At 37.5% G+C, this 21494-nt stretch overlaps 3 protein-coding genes across 4 annotated transcripts; 2 read left to right on the forward strand and 1 right to left on the reverse strand.

Annotated features, from left to right (window-relative positions):
- Positions 1 to 1520: 1520 nt before the first annotated feature.
- On the forward strand, positions 1521 to 5357 carry snapc5 (small nuclear RNA activating complex, polypeptide 5). Its single transcript, XM_058388121.1, has 4 exons — positions 1521 to 1675; positions 2339 to 2454; positions 3666 to 3740; positions 4605 to 5357. The coding sequence occupies exons 2-4, from the start codon at positions 2365 to 2367 to the stop codon at positions 4770 to 4772; spliced, it is 333 nt and encodes a 110-aa protein (XP_058244104.1). The 5' UTR covers positions 1521 to 1675; positions 2339 to 2364; the 3' UTR covers positions 4773 to 5357.
- lctlb (lactase-like b) lies at positions 4674 to 13536 on the forward strand. 2 transcript variants are annotated; one of them, XM_058388119.1, is made up of 15 exons: positions 4674 to 4806; positions 6326 to 6498; positions 6576 to 6736; positions 6824 to 6911; positions 7006 to 7115; positions 7226 to 7354; positions 7442 to 7537; positions 7674 to 7728; positions 7812 to 7973; positions 8131 to 8405; positions 9183 to 9309; positions 9411 to 9610; positions 9923 to 9986; positions 12444 to 12488; positions 12722 to 13534. In XM_058388119.1, exons 2-15 carry the CDS (start codon positions 6387 to 6389, stop codon positions 12835 to 12837), a joined length of 1740 nt encoding a protein of 579 aa, XP_058244102.1. In that variant the 5' UTR covers positions 4674 to 4806; positions 6326 to 6386; the 3' UTR covers positions 12838 to 13534. The 2 variants fall into 2 exon arrangements, with proteins under 2 accessions (XP_058244102.1, XP_058244103.1); XM_058388120.1 differs by lacking the exon at positions 12444 to 12488 and having other exon boundaries at positions 12722 to 13536.
- zwilch (zwilch kinetochore protein) lies at positions 9654 to 21451 on the reverse strand. The gene is made up of 19 exons (XM_058388117.1): positions 21317 to 21451; positions 20940 to 20979; positions 20758 to 20844; positions 19914 to 20041; positions 19610 to 19797; positions 19147 to 19226; positions 18884 to 19039; positions 18136 to 18207; positions 17834 to 17927; positions 17694 to 17746; positions 17494 to 17596; positions 17314 to 17393; positions 17003 to 17159; positions 15643 to 15671; positions 15404 to 15540; positions 15201 to 15296; positions 14760 to 14875; positions 14537 to 14631; positions 9654 to 9996 (listed from the first exon to the last, which is right to left on the reverse strand). The coding sequence occupies exons 1-18, from the start codon at positions 21364 to 21366 to the stop codon at positions 14540 to 14542; spliced, it is 1758 nt and encodes a 585-aa protein (XP_058244100.1). The 5' UTR covers positions 21367 to 21451; the 3' UTR covers positions 9654 to 9996; positions 14537 to 14539.
- Between the last annotated feature and the right edge of the window lie 43 nt (positions 21452 to 21494).

Below are 21494 nucleotides of genomic sequence, written 5' to 3' on the forward strand. Positions count from 1 at the left end.
CAGTATTAGCAAACTGCTGAAGAGTGGGAAACATTACACCATCCTGTCCTTGACTATTTTTCTCTTATGAAATTAATTAAACAACATTCTAAAATTGAAATTGTTTAGATTCACTGTTTTACTACTTATTTAGACTACATTTAGTTATTTGTCTCACATCTTCAGAAAATGTACCAGTAGGTATACCAGTGACTCAAGAATAATTGCCCTAAGATGTGAAAGTGTGTGTATGGTGCCCCATACAGGATGTATCCCTGCTTTACACCAACTGTTCCCACGATTGGCTACTGATCAGGGTACAATGCTTGTTGAAGATGAGTGTGTGAATTATTTATAATGAAAGGGCCACACTTTCTATCAAATTATATATTTATAATTGGAAAAAAAATCATGCAAAGTCAATTTTGTTAGTGAGTAAAGCAGCTTATTTCAGTTTGCATGTCACCAGTTTTGCAGAGATTTGCTCATTTTCACATCCAAAATCTGAGCAATCAAAAATCAAAAGCAAAAATCAGGACATATCAACTGCTTACCATTTTGGATTTTATATTAGAATTTGCTATGACCTGAAATCCTCTACATACCACCAGGGTTACAGCTAATGATAAATGAAATAAAGCATTTGTTGCAGTCATATAGAAGACTAAACATTTTATGTGTTCAGCCAAATGACTAGAAGGAATAATAAATTCTACAATTTTCATGTGAATCCATGCAAGCTGTTATTAGTTATACCTGTTTGAGTAAATTAGGCTCCACCTCATTTAGAAATGATGATCAGCAAGTTTTTGATAATTATTCAGCTATTGAGTTTCATAATCTGCTGAGTAGTTTGGCACCAAAGCTATTTCTACGTTTGTGTAATTGTAATGGAAGAGTTTATGATAGTCAGACTCAGGTTAACTACAAAAAGACAACAGTAGAAAAGATTAATTCAACAGAAAACTTGGTTAAAACAACAACAGAAAAAAAGCCGTGACCCTCTCAGTCTGCAGACCTGCTCTGAAGAAAATTAGTGCCTATTAGTGAAAATGAGTGATAGTGTTAATGATGATAGATAGATAGATAGATAGATAGATAGATAGATAGATAGATAGATAGATAGATAGATAGATAGATAGATAGATAGCACTGCAAATATGAATACATATTGCACAAATATATAATTACTCTTTTCTTTACACTTTATATGCTGTAAATACAACTTGCACATGCTTCTCTATGCACATACTGGCATAGCCTTATTTATTACAGTTTCTACTATTTTACTATTTGATCCCATGAGGGAAATTCTTGTTACAGCAGCTTAGACAGTTACAAGATACAATATGTGTATGTGTATGTATATACACATACACATATATACACATATATACACAAAAATGTTACTGTTTTTGTTTGTTTCAAAATAAAAGTCGCTTTTTAAATGGCGCAACTGTATTTTTTTCCCCCTTTCAGCCTTGTGTGTTCATTAACATGATTCAACATCATTATCTCCAGAAAACTTCCCAATGTCTTCTACCCGTTTTCCAGCGTTAACTGCGCGCGTGCCCGTGAGCGCGTGTCCGTGATAAAACAATGCACGTGACTGTTCTCGAAAAAGAGTAGGCTACATGGACCCTCACAGAGCCGCTTCTCACCATTATGCCTGTTCTACACGCTGAAATAACATAGAGTAAGTGGTATCAGGGGTATGTGACACATTAGAGCTTGGATAACTCACATTAGACAGCTACATCAGTCCTGTTTCTGTTTTGTCAAATTGTTTAAACGTTAGCTGGTGTACTAAATGTCAGTTAGCCTGCAGCTAGCAGAGGGCTCTCGTTTGTTGTTAGCATGCTGGCTAGCTGGAGTGTACCAGTTGATAGAGAATGTTCTCGTGAGTTTCTCCAACATTCAGACCCAGCGATCTCCTTCTCACCTGAGGTGAAACTGAGCGATGATATTACGGCAAAGACATGGAGTTAAATAGATATTTTGGTGTTGTCGTGATGAAGTAAGAGCTGTTGGCTCACACAAGCATTGCAAGAACGTACTAGACTGAGACTGCAGAGTTATCTCGTCTCATATATTGTAAAAAGTGTATGTTTAAACAATAATTTATCAGCTAAGCATTGTATAAACTCTGTCTTTAGACTATGCTTCATACTGAGCATAGCTTCAGTAGACTGGTTATGTCACACGACACTGCAGTTTCTCCTCAGTGTCCATCAAGCCCACATCCCCTGTTCATTTCAAATAGAACAGATATTATGGTCCCTCATATTCCCTCATCGAATCAGAGTTATTTTCTCACAGTAATGGTGCAGTCTTGTGCTTGTTGTACTCTGATGTGCAGGAATGCTATAAAGCCACTCCTCCATCATGCTGAGTCGCTTGCAGGAGCTCAAGAAAGAAGAGGAGACTCTTCTGAAAATCAAAGTCATGCTGCAGGATCAGCTTAACAGGCTGAAGGTAAGGCTTAGTTGCATAAATGTTCCTCCACATTTTAACTCTCAAAGTGATGGAGAAAATTGGGTAGTCCATCCTCACCGCATAATAGTTTCTGATTGGCCGGCAAGTGTGCACGATTGGGTTATTAGTCAAGTCATAGTTCATTGATTTGGAACAAAAATTAGACTAAATACATTAACAACTTGAATGTGTTGTCACCATTTATTGAAAAGATAAATCTAAAAGTTGTGAGGTGAATTTTATTTGTATAGCGCTTTTAACAATGGACATTGTCTCAAAGCAGCTTTTTTAAGAAAAATAGTACAAAAGTCCAAGATTAATGCAAGCCTGAGGCGACGGTGGAAAGGAAAAACTCCTTTAGCTGGTATAAGGAAGAAACCTTGAGAGGAACCTTGAGGAGGCTCAAAAGGGAACCCAGCCTCATCTGGGTGACACCGGAGAATGTGACTATAAATTACTATAAACACCGGAGAGTGTGTTTATGAACAATGTCCTTTCTACAGTCAGTTGGGGTTGTGTGATGCAGATACAGCATATGTAGGATGTTATTGTGTGTATTTATTAGAAGGTTGTTGTCGTCCTCAAAGTCCACATAGTGTTGGCATCTTCGCTTTGAATGTGAATGCATAAGTAATCTCTCCTGTCACTGAAAAATTAAAACACTTTTTTAAAAGTGTTTTTCCTAAATGAGTAATTTTGGAAATAGACATTATTACAGCTTCAGATTTATAGCTTGTTAATGAAGAGTTACTTATCGATAGTACATTTTTGTTAGTAGGTCAGTCGAGGCTATTTTTCTTCGTAGTGGATTACAAGACTTTCCCAAAAAATCAATTCAGTTACAGTTCACATGATTGTCATGATGTCAGGTTAAAACACAGATTATAAATTCATTTGGTTGCTAGATTAGTTTCTTTAGTTTCTTTCTTTGGTCTTATGGTTGTCATGCTTGAGAGAGAGAGAGAGAGATCACTGCAGATTAGTACAATGTTATTTTGTCTGATCATCTTTTTCCTTTGATGAGTCTTATGATGATAGTTCCCACATTCACAGGGCAAGAAAGCTCACTAACTTTTGATTATTAAAATAACCAAACCACATCCAGGAATTTCATGTAATCTGACCTTAACAAATTTAGTTTAATCCCCTGTTGTATACTATTCAACTGAAAAACATTCACTGTATATTCTGTAATTGCTTGTTTTCGCTAGTTTGAAGAGGGAGCCCTGAAGTCCATGATCAATGCTCAGTCTGAGGAGAGCCCAACTGACCCTGCTCCTCCTGAGGTAAACAATACTAAACAAGTAGATTGACTGATTCCGTATTTTGGAAATGTGTAACATCTTCGAGTACAATATATTGCCAAAGGTTTTGGGACACCCCTCCAAATCATTGAATTTAGGGGTTGTTTTTCAGGGGCATTTTGGACAATTTCATGCTCCCAATTTTTGTGGGAACATTTTGGGGATTTTCCTGTTCCAACATGACTGCACACCAGTGCAAAAAGCAAAGTCCATTAAGACATGGATGAGCGAATTTAGTGTGGAGGAACTTCACAGAGTCCTGATCTCAACCCAAGAGAACATCATCAGTGCCTGACCTCACAAATGTGCTTCTTGTGGAATGGTCAAAAATTCCCATAAACACACTCCTAAACCTTGTGGAAAGCCTTCCCAGAAGAGTTGAAACTGTTGTAGCTGCAAAGAGTCAACTCCATATTAAATTCGTGTGCATGTACAGGCAGACGTCCCAGTTTTGGAATGGCTTACAGTCACTGCTCTAATTCATCCGGTGTTCTATCGGGTTGAGGTCAGGACAGTCAAGTTCCTCCAAACTAAATCCATGTCTTTATGGACCTTGCTTTGTGCACTGGTATGCAGTCATGTTGGAACAGGAAGGGGTCATCCCCAAACTGTTCCCACAAAGTTGGGAGCATGAAATTGTCTAAAATGTCTTGGTATGCTGAAGTATTAAGAGTTCCTTTCACTTGAACTAAGTAGCCAAGCCCAGCTCCTGAAAAGCAATACCTGAATTCAATTATTTAGAGGGGTGTCCCAAAACCTTTGGCAATATAGTGTATTTACTAAACTAACTACTGCATAAATTACTAATTCAGCTATAAAATTACTTCTGCATTGTTTGTCATGCAGGCTGAGGTCAACCTAGACAATGAAAGTGAGATCAATCAGACTAAACTAATACTAGGTGCTCCTACTGACTATGAAATGGAGGAGGAGGAAGAGGACGAAGATGACGACGACGACGAAGAGGACGATCTTGATATGGTGCTGGAGGAGGAAGATGATGACGACTACTGAATTTACATTCAGTTAGCACAAGTGAACTGTTTAGGTGTGTAATGAGCAAAATGGCATGCCAAAAGATAATGTGTTCATAGATTGTTTCTGTTTCTTGTTTTGTCTACAGATTATGCTATAATTTATTAACTCTAGGTAAAAGACAACTTGAGATCAAACCACAAAATGGTGTGTAGCAACAAGCAAGCATAGAAGCTCATTTTTCGGTACTGTATATGAGGCGAAGCCTACACTGTTGTCACTTTTCTAAATTAAGCCTGCGCCATTATTGTATTTCTTTCTTTCTTTTGAAAAAAAAATGACATGTAGCCAATGTTTCAGATAACAGTACATTCAGTTTGAATGTACTTATATAAATCTGTGTTGACTTCATAGCATTTAAGTTGAGAGTTGCCAGAGATACTTTTTAGATGTAATGTGAGAGACAGAGTGAATGCATGTGTGTATCTAATGCATGTGCCTAGGTCATTTCTTGATGAGCCAGTACTGTACAGTGATGTCTTTTTGTACTCCATGAGGAATATTGTATATGTTTAGTACAGTGGTTTAAAATACTTAAGCACAATACAGAAGTTGGAATCTCCATCTGGTTTGTTTTCATTTTTTTTGCTGGGTTGTTCATTTAAGACCCAATGTTGAATGAACATCTGAGTTCATTGACATTTGATTGGTGAATGTATTGAGTTTGTTCAAAGAGAAAACAGCTATTGGATTTAAAAAGTAGGGAACAGTTTAAAAAATGGATGCCACCTTTAGCACATAGCCCAAGATGTTTTACTTCAGTCATGATGTAGCTATTGACCACACCCTGGTGACCTTGTTTTCTAGACCTACCACAGCATAAATAAATAAAGTTTGGTATTTGTTAGTTGATGTGCTCTATAAGAGGAATAACACTGGGACATATTGTTCAGTGCACATTGTTCAGTGTTATTCCCACCTCATAACATATGCAGATTTAATATAACATTTTAGTATGCAAGTTCATTTACAGCCATTATCACAGTAAACACATGTATCAGCTTCATTCACATTACATTTGCTTACACAGTGAAACCCCAGTTTGTAAGAGATCTGCTCACCCTTGCAAAATGATATCACAGCCCATTGATCTTCAATAGGAAGGTATTTGGGTCTACAATGCGGTCATGAGACCTTCACACTAAAGGATTGGGTTTTGAATGCGTCCTGATTGCCAAACAGGCAGTGTGGAGAGCTGGAACTTGATGTGAATAAAGATATTAGATATTATTTGTCTTGGATGTAATTGTGATCTCTGGATTTTGCTGTGGATCCATGTGAATCCTTTAAAAGGTATGCACTGAAACAGAATTTGTTTGAGTCTATACATATTAATTAATTAGCTATTAATGTGATGCTGCTGTTGAATAGTATAGTTACTGAATTATTGTGAGATCTGAACCATCAGGTCTAATAGTGTCAGCAGGTTTTTGTTAGCTGCTAGCTTTGGTTAGGTGTTGATCAGTGGCTGTTGGTTTTAATAGTGATGGAGTTTTTACTGGGTGTAATTATTGGGTGCATTTTCTATGTAGGCACTTCTGATTCTTAAGGTCAGTAGTGTTTGGTGCTACTGAAAGAGAAGTCTGAAAAATCATGCTGTCATGCTGCCATGTGTTTGTGCTGGTGCTGTGTCTGTCTGCGGCTGAGGACTTCGACTGGACAAAGAACGACCATGACTCCTTCTATTATGGCACTTTTCCAACTGGTATGAATTCATCTAGTTGAACACCAGCTTGCAAATTAGGCAAAGGCTGGCTGATGATTGAGCTAATCTTTTGGCAGGATTTTCGTGGGGTGCCGGCAGTTCAGCCTACCAGACAGAAGGAGCTTGGGACAAGGATGGCAAAGGACTGAGTATTTGGGATGTGTTCTGTCATAAGAAGGGAAATGTCTTATTTAACAACACTGGAGACTTCTCATGTGAAGGCTATTATAAAGTTAAAGTAATTACAATTGTTTACTTCAGTTGAAGATTTTGGCTCATGAATGTACACACAGTAAGGGGAAAAAAGCTTTTGTTCTGTTTGCAGGATGATGTATCCCTGATAAAAGAACTCAGTCTGAAGCACTATCTCTTCTCCATCTCCTGGCCTCGTGTCATTCCCACCGGGATCAGGTGTAAGAGGATGATACTTCTTAATATAGATTATATATGATATATGGGTCTGTTCAATATGGCATGGTCCTGCTTATAATGTCTGTATGCTTACAGATGACTATGTTAATGAGAAAGGACTCAAGTATTACGATACCCTTATTGACCAACTGGTGGAAAATAAAATCACTCCTATTGTGACCCTGTATCACTGGGACCTTCCACAGGTGTGCATTCACAATAAAAAAAAAAATCATATCCACATGTAACGTTGGCTCAATCATATATAAGCAAAACAAAACTGCCAACAGCTGTTTCTGTTCTTTGGTTTTAACAGGTTTTGCAGGAGAAATTTGGAGGCTGGCAGAACATCAGCATGGTGAACTACTTTAATGACTTTGCCAGTCTTTGTTTTGAAAGATTCGGAAACAGAGTGAAACACTGGATCACTTTTAATAACCCATGGGTACTGCCTTTTGCTTTTTCATTGCCTTCTAATGACAGCTACTTGTTGAGTTTTGTCATTCAGTGAAAATGATTGTTTGCATGCTAGTCAGTAGCAGTAGAGGGCTATGAAACAGGAGAACATGCTCCAGGCCTAAAGCTCAAAGGCACAGGGGCCTACAAGGCTGCTCACCACATCATCAAGGTTAGAGAACATATACATACATAACATACATACATAATACATAACATCTTTAAAGCGCTTCGAATTTGGTACAATGCTGTTTCATTTGAAAAACAGTTTGAATCAAATAATAACACTTTAATAACGCTGTCCACAGGCACATGCTAAGGTTTGGCACACATATGATCGTCAGTGGCGAAGCAAACAAAATGGTAATCAAGCTTAATTTAAAGAGTTTACAATCCCCTGTCATACTTCCTTATGAGAAATGTGAGAGATCTGCTTGTTGCTGCAGGTTTGTTGGGGATCTCACTGTCTGGAGACTGGGGAGAACCGGTGGACATTACCAACCCTAAGGACATAGAGGCAGCTGAGAGATATGTCCACTTCTACATGGGCTGGTTTGCAACACCCATCTTCCATGGAGACTACCCCCAGGTCATGAAGGACTTCATAGGTACATTTAGCCTTCATCGTGCTTTCAGAACTATGGTATAAAGCTAAAATGTAAATAATTAATAGTTGTAAATCTGGTAATATATGACCACAATGATTTCAATAAGACTATAGTCCTTTATAGATGAATACATTAGCTTTGTTCAACATGTGTTCAGGTAGGAAGAGTTCTCAGCAGCGGTTGGGAACATCTCGACTTCCCACCTTTTCTTCTCAGGAGAAAGGTTACATCAAAGGCACGTGTGACTTCCTAGGAGTAGGGCACTTCACCACACGCTACATCACTCAGAAGTCGATCCCTTCATACCAAGGTAGCTCTTACTACACAGACCGAGACCTGGCTGAGCTGGTGGACCCACGCTGGCCTGATCCTGGCTCAGAATGGCTCTACTCTGTGCCTTGGGGCTTCCGACGTCTGCTAAACTTCATCAAGGTTCATCATGGTTACTGTTTAGATATTCTGACATATTCTTTTAACAGACAATATGGAGAGAATAAAACACAACAGGCTGTGCTGATGTGGTACCACCCCAAAGTTGATTATTTGCATAGAACAGCACATTTCAAAGTGTTTTTTTTATTTTTTAAACCAAGGCAGTTTGATTTTAAAGAGGTTTATTGTGCACAGTAAAAGTACAGCACTTTAGACCGTACAATGAAATTTTTACTTTTGCTGGCACTAGCAAATTTTAATTTACTGAAAGTTGAACTTATCTATTTTTAGTATCCATTTAATGTTGCATAATGTTTTATCACTTATAACAGCTATATAGTTTTTTTCCTCACTAGCCTCTCTTTTCTCTCTCCCTCTGAGTTGATAAGACCAAAAAAGCAGCTTGTCAGGTCAGCAGGAAAGCATAAAAACCTACCTCTTACTGTTTCAAAGTGCTGACAGTGGAGATTTCCAAAAACGCTGAATGCTTTTTCACAGAATGCTTCACCATACAACAACAATATAACACACTGTTTTTTGTGTGGAGCATGCATCACACTAGTTTATGTTTCTATAGAAATAATAACATATTAGAATTAATGCATTAATTTCCCTAACCCTAACCCCAAGTCAGAACTAATGTCAGAGTTTGCTGTGATAGAAAATTAATCAACTTCTTCTGACTAAACAGCTTCCACAATTCTGTGCTTGGTTAAAAAAAAAAAAAAGATTTATTACTATAATTAAAAGCATTTGGTCATGACTTTACTTCTGTAGACTCAGTATGGAAACCCCACAATCTACATCACTGAAAATGGAGTATCTGAGAAAATGATGTGCACGGACTTGTGTGATCACTGGAGGATCCAGTACTATAAGGATTACATCAATGAGATGCTGAAAGGCAAGTGATTGAGCTCCAACCATTTTTATGTTTTTTCCTTTAAACTGAATTATGACAGTGCTCAAACCAAATAATTTTGGTTTCTTTTTTGGTTCCTGCAGCCATCAGAGATGGAGTGAATGTGAAGGGCTACACCGCATGGTCTCTGCTGGATAAGTTTGAATGGGATGAAGGCTACTCGGAGAGATTTGGTCTGTATTATGTAGACTTTAAGAATAAGAATAAAACCCGTTACCCCAAGGCCTCCGTTCAATACTACAAACGCATCATCAGCTCCAACGGATTCCCTAATCTTAGAGAGGTACCAGATGTTTTCTCTGTGCTGCCTTTTTTTTTTATTCGATTAATGCTTTAGAATCTATGGCATTATGATTTAACAGGAATCATATGGCTAAGATGCGAAGGCATTTATTATATAGTAAATATAGTACATTTTTTATACCCACACGTATAAATGATACACAAGAAGTTGTACAACAATGAAAAGAGTTTGTAGATCTCATCGGATTCTTTAGAGAGTTGTAATGTTTGAGCTTCTAATGCAAACTTTCATGAACTGACAGAGAGACATACACCAGTAATGATAATGTGTGATTCATCTGGATATTGGCAGGTTGAGAAGTGGAAGAGGAATGCTGCAGAGATGTGTGCATCCAGCAACCGGCTCCTGGCTGCAGGTTAGTGCATCTACGAATATATTAAAGGAAAGAAGAAGGATTAGTTGGGTCAAAAAAATATCCATTTGTAAAGAGTAATGAAAATTATAAATCAGAAAAGTGACAGTTGTTCCGTTCTTCTTATATATGGCATAAAACCTCATCTATCTACTTCTGGATCTGCAACACTTATTTTTGCAAAGCCCACAAAATAACCTCAAACTGTCATCACTTTTATGTGATAGGTTTTTGAGCCAACAAGACAGTCAGATTCAAGGAGGCTTTGATGGGACAGAATAAAAAAAATATTTAACTCGCTGACAACGTTTTATTTTGTTTGCCCCTCTAGCTAAAATTGAATCCATAGAAAATAAGAATCATGCAGACATGCCAAACAATTGGCTTGTACATGATGAAGCAGAAACTAGTGCATAAGTGAGATTAATTGTGCTCTTTTTGGTTTGGCATGCTTTTCACATTGGCCGGGAAAGCCTAAAAAAAAAAAAGACTCTGTGTGGTCCGTTTCTATGAATATGGGGTTTCAGCCAGCATAGACCCGGGAGGCCAGAAAGGCTCACGTCTCATGTTCAGGCCAGCATCAAAAACCACATCATAATTACTTATTCAAGCAGCTTTCACCATTACACAACAATGTTACATCTCATTAAAAGAGCTGCTCAGGACTGGTGCTTGCTGTAGAGAGGTCAATAATCAAACCAAAACTGACAGAGTAAATCTGATGAAAAGTGACGTTAAAAAAAAGTCAGAGCTGCCACTCCATTTATAGTATATACAGTAGCTGCTTTTCTACATCTCTGCTTGCTTCATTTGTAAGCGAGTCTGTACTTGTTTAAGTATGTTCCAGCCAACAAATGTTTTTGCCGAAACAGCATTATCAAGCATCAGCCAGTCAGTTGTTCATGCTTAAGCCCAAGATCTTAATCATTATAATCATAAACATGCAAAACATTTCTCCAGTAACAGGATTACTGATTCACGTCAATTTGAAAAAGAATCGTTGGATCCCTTAATAACAGCATCTTTGGAGTTTCAATTTCACTCGCAAAGAAACAGCTGCCAAAGGAAATGGATGAATTTGCCAGTGTCATGCAACTGACAGTTTAATGGGTCTGTTGAAATTCTTTGGAGCAGCAGATGAAACACCAAACTGAGATGAATTGCTCATTATGTTAGTGGAATAATTGCTTAAATAGACAAGATGCACTTCAATACACTGGTGGAATCCTTACCTTTATCCCCTTAACATTTGTGACTAATGTTTTGTCTGGGGAGCTTAATTCCACACACATTTTTGTAGCTTCAAATGTGTTCTGAAGAAAGTATGCACCAAGACACATTAGAGTAGGGTTCTCAGGATTATTAAAAGGTTCAGCCAACAAAATTGAAAGAAGTTGTATCATGCTAGCTGATTTAAAACTCAAAATTCAAAACACAAGGATACACACTGGCTAGGAACACCTAAATGCTAGTGTAAGGGGGAAAGTGAGGGAACAAATCAAGACACATTCTTCTCTTGTAGAGGTTTTTGCATAAGCATATATGATAGAGTATAGTGTTATTTGTTAAACCTGTACATTAATGTATGCAGTTACCCAGTCAGCCAATGATGCTGCAGCAGAACAATCATAAAAAGGACATTAGCTTTAGTTAATGTTCAAATCAAACTTTAGAATAGGGAAATAATGTGATTCCAGTGACTGACAGTAACATGGTAGTTGGTACTAGACATGCTGGTTTTCACAGAGTATTTCACAGAGTGCTGATCCTGTGAGATTTTCACTCAAAACAGTCAGAACAAAAAAAGAAATCCAGTGAGTGGCAGAGAAACACCTTGTTCATGAGGGCGGTCAAAAGTGAATGGCCAGACTGGTTTGAGATGACAGGAAAGCTACAGTAACTTAAATATCAACTCTGTACAACTGTCGTGAGAAGAAAAACATCTCAGAGTACACAACATACTGAAACTTAAGACAGATGGGTTACAACAGCAGAAAACCACATCAGGTTTCAATCTGAGGGTACAAGGGTCACAGGCTCTATAAAAGTGGACAAATGAAGACTGGAAAAATGATGCTTGGTCTTTGTCCAAGTTTGTCCCAAATGTTATGTTTGATGTGAACATTAAATGAAGCTCCTGATCTTCATCTACACATTCATTTGCACACTGCACTCATGTGACATGATTGGCTGTTTGGATAATTGCATAAATAAGCAAGTTACAGGTATTCCTAATAAAATAGAGGAGAATGTCACAGAATATGAAATGTTATCATTCGTTTTATATTCTTATAATTCTTACTGAAATTGTGTAATGCAGTGGGTCTTCAATCCTAGCTTTCTAGTCATGGTAGAAGTATTAGTACATGACTATAACCATATAGAGGTAGACCAATTCATCTCTATTCATTCTGGCCTAAGTGCCTCTCTCTTTCTTTTTTTTTTTTTTTTTTTTTTTAGAGGAACAGAGAAGTACAGCGGCCAATATTCTAAGACTTATTTATGGTAAGCCATCAGACACACTCAAACAGAAATTTCTATTGAAGAAAGTATCAACCCTTCAAATGTTCTGGCCTTTAAATGCAGACTCAGCATAGCGTCATGCAAGTGTTTAAAAAAATCCAGGCTAAGCACTATGAGCTATACTTAGCAACTGATTCAGTACTAAATTGCTCTGCTTGCATTGCACTCTGCTAACAAGCTTGTAATATCAGTGTTTTATTGCGCCTCTGTTTCAGATCCCTTGACCAGTCACATGGAGATGGTAACAGAGATAGTCGTGCCCACTGTGTGCACACTCTGCATTCTTATCACCGCACTATTTCTGATGTTTCTCCTTCGCAAACGCACCTAGCAGAGAAAAAAAGAACTGAACACAACCACACATTGGTATATTTCTAACATATTCTACAAAAAAAATATATTAACACAGTGTCTATGGGTGTTCTCAAGCTAAATATTATACTTTTTAAAGCCCAATTTGGAGTGATGATGATACACCACATCTAAATGCCCTTGCATGGTGTGTGGCAAGGGATAAATCTCTGTTTCTAATTGATTAAGTTTTGAAAACTAGAACTGTCTCTATTGCAAATATCTCAAGCACAAGTTCAGTTCTAGCACATGACAGTTTGTTTTCCTCAAGTGAATTAGCAGAAATAGCATTTAAAAGATTCTAATGACACTTAACGCTAACATGCTGACTGTCTAAAAGTAAACACTATTTGTTGGTTTTATTTGCATTTAATTTAATATGTAAAAAATAAAAATATACAAATAATAATTCATGACAATTTATCCGTCGGTCTCCCTTGTTTCATTTCCAGGGATAAATGTCAGCCACTGAATTTGACTGCTGAATAATTGCCCATTATATTCGATTCCCATTCTTTATTAACATTTAAACATTACAACATTTTCTGCTGCCATCTCATCTCTACAGTGGCAGTATGTATCTCTACAGAGCACATGTGCAATGCAAATAATTTGCCAGCTGGTGGATTGGTTACAAACTGTCCTTTTTGGTGTGGCATGTAACCAACTTGATCAAAATAGTTACTGCATACAAAAAGCAAGTTTGACAAACAAACTAGAAATAAAAAACAGCTTTAACAAAACTGTCCACTTTTATCAGCTTCATTTGCTACACTGGCTCCTTAATTACATTGTGATCTGTGCAGAAAGGACATAATGTTTGAATAAAATCAGGTGTTTCTATTGGTGAAAAACAATTCCAGACCACCATATATTTATTCACTGTGTGAGATGTTTTTCAAACAGATACACTGATCAGGCATAACATTATGACCACCAACCTAATATTATGTTAGTTCCCCTTTTGCTGCCAAAACAGCCCTGACCCATCACGCACTGTGTATTCTGACACCTTTCTATCAGAACCAGCATTAACTTCTTCAGCAATTTGAGCAACAGTAGCTCGTCTGTTGCATCCGATCACAAGGGCCAGCCTTCACTCCCCACACGCATCAGTGAGCCTTGGCCGCCAGGCAAGAGCTGCAGTTTTGGAGATGCTCTGATCCAGTCGTCTAGCCATCACAATTTGGCCCTCGTCAAACTTGCTCAAATCCTTACGCTTGCCCATTTTTCCTGTTTCTAACACATCAACTTTGAGGACAAAATGTTCACTTGCTGCCTAATATATCCCACCCACTAACAGGTGCCATGATGAGGAGATACTCAGTCTTATTCACGTCACCTCTCACTGCTCATAATGTTATGCCTGACTGGTATATAGTCACATAAGAAAATGAAAAATAAAATACTGGATTAGGAACTTATTTTCAGGCCTTTTATTCATAAAATATGAGTTGAGACAACCCCAGGACTCGCTGTATATATTTATATATGTAACAACTAGTTCTTGAATTCAGGCTGTAAGACTCCGAGGCATTGAGTCCAACTACTAATTTATTTCATCAAGTTGTGAGTGTTCCATCAATCGACTCTCTGGTTTCATATCATCAAAAGTCAAACATGTTTGAAATTGATTAAATAATATTTGCAGTGCCCAGAACAAAGCTGTTGATTCTGACCTGCTAACTGAAGCTGGCCAGGCTGCAGCACACCATCGCTCTGAAGTATGCAGTCTTCTCAATCTCTCCGTTCACTGAGGCGTCCAGTGGCACATCTGAAACATGGAGCAGTTGAAAGATTTGTTTCTTTTAGACACCAAAAGGCTGCAGTCACATGAAGAGTATACTTTATGCAGATGAAGAATAAACAATTAATAGATACAGCTTTCCCAGGGAACTTTACCTGAGATAAAGCTGAAATGATCCACTAGAGGTTTATCACTGAGATGCAAGGAAGTCTTCACCTCTCGTGACCCCTGCCCACTAGATACCTCCACTCCCCATGATGAGGGCTGCTCTCTATGAATGGAAAACATTAAGCAAAGGTTTGTCGACCCCCGGTCAAATGTCTTGTTAATTATCTAAATAGAAAACATTTACAGTCCCAAGACTTGAAAATCTAAATCATTCTGCAAGGAAAACTGGAGAATAAATTCCTAAAATGAGAATTACTAAATGCTCAAACTTTTACACATTCCTATTTTTCAGTTTATTTTCAACATGTAAACAGTAGGTTTGTTGTTTAAATTTAGAAAATCAACAAAACATATAATTTGACCAGGGGTATCCAAATTGTTGATGTCTTTATGACGTATCATGTAAATCATGCATACTTTTGACTTACGTCTGATAAAAGTGGCTGATCAGAGCAGGTTTGATTTGCATCTGAAACACATGCTCTTCGTCATAAGGTGCTGTTTTGTAGTACTGCAAACATGACCTATGATTTTAAAGAAATAAAGCCAATCACAGTGATCAGACATTTAAAGACATCAGAGTGTTTTATAGAAACAGTTTGTAAAACAAACAAAGAAGCAAATCACTGACTGAGTGAAGAAGAAGAGGCGCTCATGAGGCAAGTTGAGAAAGCTGCTGCAGGTTCCCAGGACCTCCATGAGGTGGTGCAGTTTCCTCAGTCTGATCACCTGCTCCTGTAGGTTCACCTCACTGCTGATGTAGTAACTCTGAAATTCATCATGCAGAAACAACATACAGGCTTTCAATGCCGATTCGTCCATGTTAAGAACTCACTCATATTTAATGCTTTAGACAAGTGATGTTCTTACCAGATGGTTGAGAGTTGTCAGCTCATTCCCTGTTGGAGAAAATACAACTGAGCATTTTGTCTATGTAATATTGTCTATTGTAATCTTTTACTAGTAACTGTACTTAAAAAAACCTTCATTATGAGCTTTCTCAGATAGTAGTTGCTAAATGCACAGAAGCTAGTATTAAGTGCAAGTTGACAATATTTTAAACCAGCTACACTATTTCATTTAATTAACTTCATTTACATTAGACTTTTTAACATTTATCAAAACAGTAAAACATTTTATGTAATATTACATTGATAATATACACCGATCAGGCATAACATTATGACCACCTCCCTAATATTGTGTTGGTCCCTCTTTTGCTGCCAAAACAGCCCTGATCCATCATACACTGTGTATTTTATCAGAACCAGCTTTAAATTCTTCAGCAATTTGAGCAACAGTAGCTCGTCTGTTGCATCCAATCACACGGGCCAGCCTTCACTCCCCACATGCATCAATGAGCCTTGGCCGCTTATGACCCTGTCACCGGTTCACCACTGTTTCTTTCTTGGACAACTTTTGATAGATACTGACCACTGCAGACCGGGAACACCCCACAAGAGCTGCAGTTTTGGAGATGCTCTGATCCAGTCGTCTAGCCATCACAATTTGGCCCTTGTCAAACTCACTCAAATCCTTCCGCTTGCCCATTTTTCCTGCTTCTAACACATCAACTTTGAGGACAAAATGTTCACTTGCTGCCTAATATATCCCACCTACTAACACGTGCCATGATGAGGAGATAACAGTGTTATTCACTTCACCTCTCAGTGCTCATAATGTTATGCCTGATTGGTGTACATCCCTTTACTCTTATAAAAGAATTCAAATGATTTATGAAAATGCAAACTGGAAACTTCCTGATTTCACTACCGGGATTTGGTGATCCCTCACACAGTCTAGTTTTGCATGTTTTATTTGTTAACAAAGGTTTCCAGTCACCACGTTGTCTAATATCTGCTATATTGTAGCTAAATGGACTGTTGTAATTTAAATCCACTGAACCCATGTATTCAAGCTCATGCAAAGCTCCCCAACCATTTTATGCAAGTACTCCAAAGGGCTAAGTAGAAAATATCCCATACAAATCACATTTCTGGAAACCGGAAATATCCAGTTACTGTTTTCTAAACATACCTCAGCCACATAATCAACGCTATATTCTTTATTAAATGGCTCTTTGTTGTTAAGAGCAGAAACAGTAATTAAATAATCCCAGCTGAGGGACTCAATTCACTATAAAAAAGCTATAAAAATGCACTCTCTGTGAACATTTCCTGTTAAAATCAATCAAAACTTAACATCTTGATAGACTAAACAGTATTTTTACCAACGAGGTAGTTGATGTAGTCTTTCCTCATCTTGTCCAGGCCCAGCTCCAGCAGCATGATGGCAGGCGTGAGGCTGGTGAGAGGCACCGTGTCCACCTGCTGCTGGTAGGACTGCACTATCAGTTTACTCAGAGAGCTGTTACTGTCCCTGTGGACCTGTGCACAAAAATACAGCACACTTTATACAGCACTGTATACAGTAAAAATAAAAACAGACAATTTATTGTTTTACATTTTTTTGAGAAAGGTATGAAATTATAACTTTGATAGTTTCTTTAAATATGTCAAGGCAAAAATGTAAATGACATACCCAAGGTTTAATCTGCCCAAATCGCACAGCTTTGATGACCAGTTTCAGAGAGTCTGTTATGTCCTGATATGAGGTCACACCTACCAGGGAAAGGATTGTGTACAGAAACCGTATAATATGATGTGGTATCATTTACACTTATTCTAAACTCTAAATAAATCCCAACAAACGATCACTCACTTCTTCTCAATCTCTCCCAGAGCTGCTCGGTGAAGTCCAGGTCTCCTCTTTCTATTAACATACTACCTAAACTCACCACTGAGTTGTTTTTAACCTTCTTGTTCTGTTACACAACCAGAAAATATATGTGTTTAGTATTTTGCTTAAGTATTATGTATAAAGAAGTGAAATATATAGTTCCTATAGTTAATTTGCTTTACCTCTGATCCTTTTAAATTCTGGCCTGGGACTGCATTTGCAATATTCTCCAGCTCTAAGAGCAAAGAGGAAAGGACAAAATGCAACAAAACATAAGGGATAATTTATCATTATTTGCCATTATAGTGACGTGAAGGCTTACCTTCAATTAGGGCTCGGGTTAGATCCACAGCAGACCGCGTGTCCAGCGGCTCCAGCCACTCAATCTCCTCATTCCTCAAGCCTTTCGCTAGAGTCTGGAAAGAAAGAAAAATCCTTTCATTAGCAAAACTGTATGCTTATGATTTGTTTCCACTCTGTAGAGCAGGTTACTCAAACAGAACAGAAGTATTAAAGACTTTATTTCTAAGCAATATTTAAAAACCACCCTTTGTGATTATATTTGCAATGGCAGCTCTTGAATGCGACACAAAACTAACTGAATCCTGCTCAAGTAACACATACCAAAAGGAATTCCAGCTCTCTGTAGGTCTGATACAAAGAGCTCCTGATATCTCCGGCTACCACCTTGATATGCTGCATATGGCAGAGAAGATACAAGATAAAGATGCATTTTATTCATGAAACTGTATCAGCAAAAGCAACAGTGAGTGTGATGCAAAATCTGGGCCTAGGATGCATAATGAGACTGAAAACAAACAAAAACAAAATGAGTTTTTCTGTGAATTATTATAATCATAAAATAGACCTTTTTAACTTTTTCAGCTACTGATAACTTTATTATTAATAACCTAAAATATGAACTCATCTCAGAAAATTGTTATTAAACACACAGACCTCTATATAGTAGCACTATAAAGCAATAAGTATGGTACGGTGCAATAGTAGATTATTTAAAGCACCGTCCATCGAAAGTGTAGACCCCTGCTCACAGAAGCGTTTCCGTCATGTTTATTATTTAGATCTTAGTTTGCTTATAGTTTATTCATTTTTGTATATAGTACAATCATGAGGTCAGTATCATTACCAAATAACATGCAATTATCCAAAAAAAAGTAAAAGAACTATTTTATATATTTTTTTTTTTTTACAGTTTTACTGATTAAGCTTTGAACCAGCATTCAAAAACATAGGAACACAAGGATGAAGCAAAACACGTTTAAATATAGCAAACCTTTACATACTATTTAATAACAAGATAAATGAAGCCTAATGATCAAATAATACTGAGTAGTAAAAAGTGCAGGATTACCAGAGTAACTGTAGATGACAGCGGTGGTATCTCCAACACCTTCTCTACATTGTTCCATGTAAAGTAAGCTGTTATGCTGCTCTCAGAATCAACAACCAAACTTTCTTCCTTCACCGAACAAAAAAGATTGTATGTGGCCCAGGCTTTTGTCACCACCTAGAAATAAACAACACGAAAAATGACAAACTTATGGGGCACCAAGGTGTGAGTAAATTGAGGGGGAGAAAAAAAAAGAAGAAAAGAAGAAAGAATTAATGTGTTACCGCTGTGGAATGGTGTCTGTTCTGGTGTTGTTGTTTTAGCTGATCCATTGTCATAAATGAGGCCTCATCCACTGATGACCCTGAATGAAATACAAATTTCAAGCTACTAATATGAGAGACCTTTATTAAACAGTGCAAAGAAGGTGTAAAGTAATAGAAAAAAAAAACTTTATATCAAGAAAGTGTAAAATAAAAAAATAGAAGATGAATAAAAATAATAGAAACAATACAATAAATCTCACATATACCCTTGGTATTTACATACATGTGTATACAGTACCTATGGAATGACAATTGTGGAGTGTGTATGTGGAACTAAGTCAGTGGAGTAGGAGATACTGGGTACCACTACCTTGTGGAATCTGGTGTCTGATGGCTTGTAAACAGTCTGGACATTATTGACATTTATTTTGCCTGCTTTTAGTCTGAAATGTAAAAGTTAAGCTCTAGTGCCCAGCATTACCTTTGCAGTTGACTGTGTAGAGTTTAACAGCTGTGGCCTTGTTGCCAGTGTAGACCGTCTCCGCACCTAGCCAGGACGTGTTAGCAGGATCCTGCATGTCACAACGGACCCAAAGAGGATGCAGAACCTGAGCATCCACCTGGGACATGTTCGGATTCTGAGACATGGTGTACCAGGACAAAATCTCTCTGTGCAACAAGAGAGCAATTTAAAGCATCCAGCAAGACTAGAAGCATAATGTTAATTAAATCAAACCAAAAAAATAAATTTACCAATCCAATGATACACTAATAGCTTCCCTCACCTGGCTCTACTGATGCTTAGTGGAAGTGGATCAATGATGTTGCGCTCTTGCAGTTTAACAGGTGGTTCTTCATTGAAACTGGTCTCATCTGTACTTTCTACATCCTCAGACTCATAAACTGGTGGAGGCTAATTAAAAAAAAGAGAGAGAGATACCCAAACGTTTTTACCCAAGCAGATAATGCTCATCAAAACACATAGTGCTGATTGAAATTATCATTACTCTATCATTAATCATTATATATCTCTGTCCTGGACTGTACTGCAAACTGTACACTATGCACCGTACACTCAGATTTGAACAAGACTCATTGTAAACATGCAGTTTTTGCACATTACCTCATTATCTCTTGTACCTTTAAATTCTAGTTTTTGCACATTACTTATCTCTTATACCTTTAAATCTCTATTATTTTGTATTTTTTGTTATATTTTATTTTACTATATTTTATTTGTTATATTTTGTACCCTTAAATTTTAGTATTTTTTTGTTATATTTCTATTTTATTTTATTTATTTATTTTTTATTACCTACATTTGTGGATACTGCTGGAAGTTGTAAATTTCCCATTGGGATAAATAAAGTACCTACCTACCAATCTGTCTGTCTGTCTTGTCTATTATAGTGGAAGAGTAATAATTTATTATCCCATAGTCCAGAGCCATGGTTGTGTCTGCTTTCTGTCAAAGTCATTTTAGGCTGCTTTTCCTTCCTAGTGCCACCCCCAGCTGTTCTTTACAGATCTATTCTTTAAAAGTGGCCGGTGATAATGTCTACTGTTAAAGTATTACACAAAAAAAACCTAAACTGAAATAGAAATGCACTGATGCACAGACTGACGTACCGGTTTCTCACAGATGAAGACATCCTGGTTTCCTTCAATCATGCTGAGAAGAGGTTCATCATTACGCTTGGATATTTTAATGTACTCCTGTAAGACCAGGTAAACAGTGCACTAGCTGATCAGTCCAGTAATATGAATTATACTGTATGTCTTTACAACATAACTCTAATATTCAGCTGTACCTGATAAGCCCAGGAGTCTTTGCTGTCATCCTGACACAGCCTGATGTACAGAAACACACACACACACACACACACACAGACACAGACACACACATACATACATACACACACATACATACATACACACACACACACACACACAGACAGACACATACATACATACATACATACATACATACATACACACACACACACACACACACACACACACACACACACACACACACACACACACACACACACACACACACACACACACACAGGTTCATGTAGTGTCAGTACTCTAACATCACTCTTTTATCACTTTAAACCAAATAATCTACACTGCTCCTTTCCCACTCCAGAATTTAATAATAATAATAATAACGACGACTTACTTCAAAAACTGAACGAAGTTGTTGGCTTCCGAAACGATCCTAGTTCTCATGATGAGTCTGGGGGAAAAAACTACTCAAGAAAAAATAAATACTCGCAAATGTTTCACTTCTTCCCGCCGCGTGACGTCACCAAGGTCATAAGGCACTAGTTCAGTCACGCCTACACACTAATAACATT

The sequence above is a fragment of the Hemibagrus wyckioides genome, linkage group LG04 (genome assembly GCF_019097595.1).
Source record: "Hemibagrus wyckioides isolate EC202008001 linkage group LG04, SWU_Hwy_1.0, whole genome shotgun sequence".
In the NCBI taxonomy this organism is placed as follows: domain Eukaryota; kingdom Metazoa; phylum Chordata; class Actinopteri; order Siluriformes; family Bagridae; genus Hemibagrus; species Hemibagrus wyckioides.